Here is an 8944-nt window from a genome sequence, read left to right as displayed (position 1 = left end):
TAAAAATTAATTATTTAGAATTTTTAGAGCGAACCTAATCCCAAACAACGCTAAAAAGAAAACACTAGAACAATGAAAGGCTTGGGATCTCCATTGCCTTAGCACTCTCGATTCAACATTACAGAGACCAGACTAGCACTAAACAGTAAAATAAGAAATGCTATGAACCTCCATTACCTTAGCACTCTCCATTCAGCACTACCCAGACTTGGTAAAAATAAAAAACACGAATTTTTGTTACAATAATACTTAGCAAAATGAATGGTTCATTGAAGATCCGATTTTCTGGCACATATGCCGTTAAAGTTTTAGTAAAAATAGGTTTAAACCGGTCATAACTCCAAGAAATAGAACCTTCATAAACCGTTTAAATGGACAGACCAAAACACCGGAGAGAACCAAAGGCACGGCGGGTGTTGTTCCAGTCAATTCGAACCTTTACGGAATCTTGGCCAAGCCTCGACCCTCCGATACCAGCTTGATCCTCCATTCCTGAAGACATTTGTTCCTTGGAACCCTGGCCAGACCAAAAATCACCGGGCTACAGGGCGACCCACCTCAAAAAGAATCAGATTAAGAATTTGACGCTGTCGTCGAGAAAAACCATTCGACGACGGTTTTTATTTTTCGAGTAACGAGGCAACCCGGAAAACAAGTTTATATGCCTGCGTTTTTCAGTTTTAAGAGGAGAAGGAAAAATATAAAGACTTTTACTAGTAAAAGTTTTATATTGGTGGTCACCAACTTGCAAGGCGCTAGTACGACATCGGAGGCTGAGAATAACCACATAGTTTTATGACGTTCCGATCGGACAATTTAACGTAACGTCTTCTGCCACATTCCCACCACTCAAGGACCAGCGTTTACCTGCCCTTTCCGGTCCAAGAGTGCCAGATGAGCCCAACCCACTGCACCCCTTTACAAGCCTCCTAGTCCTCTAATTGAGCTGAGCCCCACTCGCCAGACACCCTTTACGCTTAGGACAACAACCCGGCCCCATGGGATAGCCTGCATAGCATGATATAAGCTTACGCCCGGTAATGGAGCGGTCGAATAACATACCCACTGGCAGACTACAACGCAACGAGCACCTGGGAACCCCGGCCTGTTACCGGGGCTGTAATAATATGAGAACGAATCCAGGGCGAAACAGTCCCAGGCCTCCGAGACTGGCCCCTCGCGACAGTCCCCACAGCCCACAGATTGCATCGCAACCACCCCGCAACGCTGCTGTTTTTGTGTCTATCGATTTTAGAAAAATACGAGCACTAAAAAGTACTCGTACTTAATTATTATATAAAAATACTAGCACTAAAAAGTACTGGCATTTATTAGATACTTCATGTGAAAGTTTCTGTTAAAGTGATATTAATTTAATTTAATTATAGTTTCAAATATAGAGATAAAAATCTCTGTTTTTGTGGATAAAAGTCTATAAACATTTCTTATAGAGTTTTATTAGCGTTAGAGAAAAAGAGTGACACTTGTGATATTGAACCCAGACTAAGTAAAACGACGGATTAATCTAACACGAACTCAGCGGTCATGTCTTTAGAGCCTGATAGTAGAGACATTAAACCGCACGCTTACTAGCTGGGAGCGTTGATGGATTTTCACGTGATAGCATTCCATGAGCCGTCTGCATGGGTAAAGTAAGTATAGTTTGGTAATTACAATTGTGTGTCCCCATTCGATTGCGATCTGAAAAGAGAAAAAAAAAATACAAAAAGATCCCAAACAACCCTCTGGCTTTTAATAATAAACATATAATCTTGAATAATAATCAACGAATAGAGTTATTGAAAGGTAAAATAAGAAATATGTATATGTAACACTAAAAATGTGAAATAAATATACCGGGTGTCTCAGTATTCGCGCTTCAATAAAACACCTCAGTTATACAGGGCATTAAAGAGTGTAGGTCTTTTTAACTTTTAACTACTCTATGTGGTAGGGAAAAAATGTTTATAGACAAAAAAGTTTGCAAATTAACCATAGATTTAGTAGGAACAGATATCACATTAGACATTTTAACCCGATCAAACAATCGGAGGTTGACTACGTACTGTAAAAACCAACTGAGATAGAGAAGGCGACATTGCCACATCTCAAATTTGCGCCTATCTACTTAGTTTAATTTGCAGAAAAGGTGACTTTAAAACCTTTACCGGATATCAATAAATCTCAATTTCTTAATTAAATTAATAGTTTATTTTTAAAGAAGCATGCGTAATAATATGTTATTAACTAGAGGATATATGCGTTACTATTAAAGACATGTTTACTGTTTAATGTGCTGAAACGTCTAGAACTATTGGCAACGTCGCTGCTAGTCTTACAGAATGAAATGAGCCGTCCGTCCCACCACCCCTCGCGACGGCCTTTGGTCCGTTATAGTGTACTACGTTTAGCTTACGGTGTGTTTGAAGTCGGAATCAAGTCCGAAGTGAACTTTTCAGTGTTTTCAGTAGTTTTTGCTTTTGTTTAACGTACTTTTGAATCTGCGAATTTTCAATATGGTACGACAGTGTCAAATGTGTGGAAAAATAAGCTCAAATTACCCGAATTTGTCTCTTCACAGGTAGGTATTGTTTCAGCCGCGCCGTAATCGCCGTACATAGGCGTCCCACAAGGGAGCCTCTCACAATTAAAATAATTTCTAATTATATTTGTTGAATTTTGAGCTATTAAAACAAGAACGTAGTAGCCGGTAATTGAATTATAATTCGTCTCAATTACTACTTAACTGTTGTAGATCATAACAAATTTGAATATAAACGTTGCATTTGAAACTTTATAATAAGCCAGAAAGTGATATTTTTTTCTTAAAATTGCATCATATTTTGGTCATTATATACGATATTTTAAAGGAATTTTGCTCAACAAATAAACAAAGGTGTTTACCCGCCCTTTTTACATTTTATTGCATTATTATATCTGCCCTTCGGCCTCGTTTAAACAATTTTTACCACCGTACAAATACCTCTTTCTAGAGAATACCCTCTTTTTAGAATGGGACGAACTGTAAATAATTCTTAGGCTACTAGTTTTATACATACCTATATACAGAGTGACCCAGGCCTCCAAAAAGCTTTTTACCTATTACGTTTTAGGTTTGTAATTTTTATTTCAATTTTTACATAAGATGAGGGCCATTGTAACGCACATTTTCAAAATATTTTTGTCAACATACAGGGTGACTCTCGGGGTGATTCAAACCGCAATACATATGCTTAATACAGTTCATGAAGATTGGGACATTTAACTAAATTTTGATTGTCTGATGAAGCTACCTTTAAAAGTAATGGATTTGTAAATAAACGTAATATTCATTATTATGCGACAGAAATCCCATACTGTAGCACACAGATTTGATACTTTTAATGATAAATGCCTTCTATTGAGAGACTAAAAGGTAATTGCCTCGTATCAGAGCCATCATAATACAAGAAGAAGACCGAAAGTCAAATCTTGTCTTATATTTAAAAAAAAAATACAATTTTGTCATTAAAAATTGATTTTTGGTATAGGAAGTCATTAATAATACAAGATTAAACAACTATTACATAGTACTTTACAGGAAGCTATCGATTGCGAACTAACTAAATCGTTACTAATTACTAATTTTAAAAAGTTCTTTTTAAAATCAAAAAAGGTAAAACTAAAACCTAAATTATCATTTGAGATTAAACGGGAAGTTCTAAATAATGTTGCCTATTCTAAACAAGGAAGATGTATTTATAAGTTTTATAACATCTCTAATTAAATTTGGACGAAAATAATATTTCTGTTTGCTGTAGGTAATTTTCTCAGGGAAAATACGTAAATAAAAATGACTTTTAAGTCAAAAAAGTCAAAAGGACAAGTTATTCAAAAGGACTGTCCTTTTCAAAAAGGACAGGTGGCAACCCTAGGTATTTCTGGAATGGAAATTTAACGGCAAATCTACAACTTTAGTTTGAAAATATGTTCAGGCCACCTATGTTTACAAAAATGTCTAAAATGTGCTTTACCATTGCCTCCATATTCTGAAAAAAATTGAAAGAAAAGTCACCAACCACAAACCTAATATAGAACTGTTTCGAAGCCTGAGTCACCCTATAAATATTCAAAAGTAACTGAAAGTTTATATAGAATTAACTGAAAGTTTAAATTAAAAATCGACGTTGGAGCGATTTTCGAAAACTACCTACTAACGTTTCAACATAAGTATATGTGGGATATTAATTATATTATTATATTAGACCTTATAACAAAACTCATCTGACGAAAAAGTGTTAATGTAGTATATTAATATGGAGTAAACATTTTACTAATTACTTTACTTTTACTTTACTAATTAAATTCGTTCCAAAAAACGATACGCCACTGGCCATTAGAACAATCAAGGAACAATCCAAATGCGCCTAGTTGCCGGGGTCGGAAATTTAAGACTTCTCTGTCTCTTCTGTCCTTGTTTGACACATTGGAATGTTTGATACACTACCAACGAGTATTTATGAATGAGATGTTCGGTCTATATTTATAATGTCTTTGAAATTAACAGATATATGCATTAGAAAAATATTTATTTACCAATTGGTAGTAGAATAAAAAAATATATAGTAAAATATTACAAGTTAAGTAGCTGCGTGAACCCCTTGTATACCGTACATCCAAATAATTATTATCAAATTAAAAATAATTTTAAAAAAAATCATTAAGAAATAGTATAATAAAAATAAAATTACAATAAAGTAACCTGGAAATTAACATGATTTTAGGAAAATCTAATGAAATTATATCCTTTAAAACAGCTAATAATGTCTCTTAGTAATTTCTGTAAAAATATTCAAAAAAGAAAACAAAAATATATAAAAATCTTAGTGTAATCTGTTTTTGAAATAGTAGGTGGATAATATTGTAATTTTGGTTCACCCTATATACCGATGAGTAGGTACTAAAAAAAATTGTTACCAAGAAAGTTCAATAGCTATTTAATAAAAAATTATTTAAAAAATAAATATAGATAGTAGAGATAGTAGCAATATTTTAGGAAAATTTAATGAAACTATAGGTATCATTGAAGACAGATAATAATTTCTCTTAAAAATTTCTATAGATATTCAAAAAGAAAACAAAAATATATACATATTTCTGTAGAGATTAGTAGTGGATGAAAAATTAATGAAATATCAGTAAAATATTTGAAAATCTTGACAAAAGCGACAAAAATTAGTATAGTGTACCAACCCCAAGCACATAGTCTCTAAGAAATATATAAAATCAATGAATTAGCAAACAAAATTTACTAGCTTCAGAAAAACTATCAATAACAATAATCTACCTACCTATATTAAGTTCCTAAATGTTATTTTGTTTAAATGCATCTTTTGTAAATAACAAACATCTAATCTAATACATCTATGCTTTTATAAAATGAATGCAAATATATTTCAAAAAAAGTAATAAATGCACAGTTAATAACACAGACTAAGCATAAAAAAGGCAAAACTTTTATTTACTGCCTGATAAAATTTCGACGAATCGGAAAAGAAATGACGTTATATTCAGCCAATAGAATTGCTTTTAAGCTGGCCGCTTTAAGAGGGCCCGATTCGTCGAAAAATATCAGGAAATTCATAGGCAAATGGTCGTACTTACCATCTCTCGAGTCCAGCTGGGCCCTACCCGCGATTGTACCGAGCAAAATGTGTAAAGGCGCACATTCACTCCCGGAGTGCAGCACGTCTGGATACAGCGCCCGAGCTCAGGTACGACCTGAGCTATATGACGTGTCCAGACCCATACCGATCCTTGGTCCATTCCATCCAAAGGCAGCCTGGTTTCTTTGCGACTTGAAGATCTTGTATGCTGTGTTGATATTCGTAATCTCCTTCATCTTCACTGGCAGCGTGTGGTCCATATCTGTAACCCTGGATAATTTGTGGCATAATCTAAAACAAGAAAAAATATCTTTTTTCTCTAGGTATATACAGAAAGTTCTCTAGGTATATACAGAAAAAAAAACAAGGAAATAAATAAAATTAATGAATTAATTAATAAACAAAATTTACTAGCTTTCAGAAAATCGATTGCCTATAATTTATTCACTTTTTTCACTATTCGAGGTTTTTATTTCTAAAATACGATGTACATCAAACTATTAAGGTCTAAAACTTTTTTTAATGCAGTACAACGGTAAAAAAGCTTAAAGTACTTTCAATCCACAAGAAAACAAATCTATTTATAGCAACAGAAAGTACATATAAAAAAAACTAAACAGAAAGAATTAATAACAAAATAGAGGCGGCTTTGACTTTTTTTGTTGATTTTGTGCTTATACCGGCCGCCTTTAGATGGTCGAATTTTTCGAAAAATATCGGGAAATTCGTAGGAAAATGGTCGCACTTACCCTCTCTAGCAGTTCAGATATGCAATACACATGTTTTCCGAGCACAATTTATAAAGAAAATGCACTTTTCACTCCCAATTAACAAAAATTCTGGAGACGCAACCGACATAGATGTTACATCGTCAACGGTCCGTCCAAAAATGACGTAGATGGCCCGAAACGACCAATAATATTGAGTTTTGGCGCTCGGTTCATAATTTTTGACGCTAGAGGGAGCCCCCACGCGCGTTTCTCTTTTGTTTTATCGATGGAAAATTATGTATTTTTTTACCTAAATTTCAAGTTTAAATGGAAATTTAGCAATATAACACTACCTTGGAGACTAAACTACTACGAGGGAAATGTAGCTACATGTTTTCCGAATAAAATGACACCAAACAATAAACAAATAAAGCAAAATTCACAAAGATATCGCATTTTTATTACCCCAACATCCGTAATTGTTAATATCATAAAAAATAAATTTTTTGCCTTAAAAAAGGTTTTGAACCTTTAAAATAGTTAAGGAGTTATAGATTAACACTAAATATAGTTAACTAGGCAGTTTCAAACCTATCAAACACATATAAATTAGAAAAAAAAACGAAAATATGATGGCGGTTCGGTAGCCTTGAATATTCAATTAATATAACAAGGATATAACTTTGTTGTTCGATATTTAACTAACTAATGTAATATTTAGTTAAATAGAGCCTTATTACATCTATAAATCATAAAACAAGATAGTATTACCCCAACATATAACTTCTACAGGACATTTTGTTAGTCAATGTAATGGCCAAGATGTCTTGCTTTTATTCAACGAATTATGCACTGAATTCAAAAAGAAATCTCATTTGACATGATTCTGTGCTATTCTAATTATGTTTTTGTAGATTTTTAATAATTTCCAAACCCTAAAACAACACAAGATTAAAGAAGAATTTTGAGTGTTTGATATATTCTGGTTTATCGTAACATCTTTATTTATAACTTGTGCACACTTATTAAACATAAATCTCTTAATATTATATATTCTTTACACGATTAACAGTAAATATTTAGTAAATACAGTATCTTAGAATCTCTAAATAAGAGAAATTAAAAAATTCTAATATACGGAGTTAAACCAAAAGCAACAGGTTAGATATTTCAATTAAATTCAAAGTAATCTTGTTAAATAACATTCTAGTAAGGCTCTAGAGTATATTATTATATACCAGGTACTCAGTAACTTATTTTTTCCTTTCAAACTACATGTTTCAGCATTTTTGATAAACTTCCATTATCTAGAGGATTTTGCTTTTACCATACACATTCTGTACTCAAATAAATAAAACAAGATCTCTCACATGATTTTTATCATATTAATTAATAATTAAATATCACTGTACATTTTAAACAAATTTCAAGTCCAAAACTAACTCGCCCTGTATAATTCAAGTATAATATGGCCTATTTTAGTATGTATATTCATGAAGGAAGGCCCATTCCTGCTGGAAAGCTTCAATAATTTAGTATTTCTCTTGGAATGGCAATTTTAAATCTAAAACTTAAGTGTAAAAATATGTTTGTATCACCCATGTATGTCTATAAAAATATTACTTAAAATGTGTCTTTCTAAACAGTGGATCACTACCCTGACTTTTTATGTAAAATAAAGAATATTGCAAGCTGTTTTTATATCCATTTCTTTCCAAAATATACCACTCTGTCTTACTGGTAACTGGAAAAAATAAAGAAAATTGAAAGACTACACTATTTCTTCTGATAAATACAAATTATTCAACAATGCTATCTAAATTTACTTAATTTTGTTATTTAGTAGTAGTTTGTGTATTCTTTTTGTTCTTTTCTTTCTCGAACCATATCTTCAAACAGAGCTGTTCAAGTAAAGCTTATCGTCTTCCAGTTTTCTTCACTGAAAATCTGGACAATGTCTTCAAGTTGGTGATCAACGTGCCATGCTAATAGGCGCCTATTTAAATACAAATATCGTAGGTCTCTAAACAGAGGGCTATTGCTCTTGCCTAAAAATGTAGACTCAGTAAAATGTATGTTTATTAAATATAGCGACTTTAGTAGAATTAACAAGTAAAATACCTACCTTGCAGCTCAAGTCTTAATATAAGAGGGTTTTCATTGCTCATTTTACAGCTCCTAAAATATTCTATAAAACTTTTATTAAAAATTTTTTAAAAACATATCTATTTTAAGTATTTTTCAATCAACTGCCAATTTCCAATTTAAAATTCAAATATAAACCACAGATAAGTATATCAACAAAAAATTGACAACAAAAGATAGGATATTTGAACTACTACGACCACAAAACACGGATCTATCGATACATCCGTGCCACAGAAGCATAGAGAATGTCCACCATCACTTCCGTTCATTAAACGTCAAACTTGACAAACCTCATTTCTGCCTTCTGCCTTCCATTTTGTTATTTGTGTCAGTTTCTAGCATTTCGTACGTACAATTTCCTAGTTTGATGATTGAATATGGCATTAAATGACGAAAAAAGTGCGTCAAATTCAACCAAAAACAATGTAAAACCGTATGGCA

The 8944-nt window shown here is 32.5% G+C and overlaps 1 protein-coding gene and 2 long non-coding RNA genes across 4 annotated transcripts in view; 1 reads left to right on the top strand and 2 right to left on the bottom strand.

The window, feature by feature from the left end:
- Nucleotides 1–1665: 1665 nt before the first annotated feature.
- On the bottom strand, nucleotides 1666–6519 carry LOC115882587. The gene is made up of 3 exons (XR_004050210.1): nucleotides 6395–6519; nucleotides 5644–5936; nucleotides 1666–1701 (listed from the first exon to the last, which is right to left on the bottom strand). It is a non-coding gene; the product is annotated as an uncharacterized LOC115882587 (long non-coding RNA).
- Nucleotides 6520–7765: 1246 nt separating this feature from the next.
- LOC115882586 lies at nucleotides 7766–8616 on the bottom strand. Of its 2 annotated transcripts, none has more exons than XR_004050209.1 (4): nucleotides 8481–8616; nucleotides 8182–8403; nucleotides 7979–8099; nucleotides 7766–7925 (listed from the first exon to the last, which is right to left on the bottom strand). It is a non-coding gene; the product is annotated as an uncharacterized LOC115882586 (long non-coding RNA). The 2 variants fall into 2 exon arrangements; XR_004050208.1 differs by having other exon boundaries at nucleotides 7766–7919.
- Nucleotides 8617–8800: 184 nt separating this feature from the next.
- LOC115882589 (cyclin-L1-like) overlaps nucleotides 8801–8944 on the top strand; it is a 26211-nt gene continuing 26067 nt past the window's right edge. The window contains exon 1 of the mRNA XM_030900782.1: nucleotides 8801–8918. Within this exon, the coding sequence (XP_030756642.1) occupies nucleotides 8881–8918 (38 nt within the window). The 5' untranslated portion in view covers nucleotides 8801–8880. The remainder of the gene's footprint in view (nucleotides 8919–8944) is intronic.

The sequence above is a fragment of the Sitophilus oryzae genome, unplaced genomic scaffold (assembly GCF_002938485.1).
Source record: "Sitophilus oryzae breed Bouriz unplaced genomic scaffold, Soryzae_2.0 scaffold_1789_pilon_pilon, whole genome shotgun sequence".
NCBI lineage: Eukaryota > Metazoa > Arthropoda > Insecta > Coleoptera > Curculionidae > Sitophilus > Sitophilus oryzae.
The sequence above is the reverse complement of the archived record's forward strand: the minus strand, read 5'-3'. Positions and strand labels throughout refer to the sequence as shown.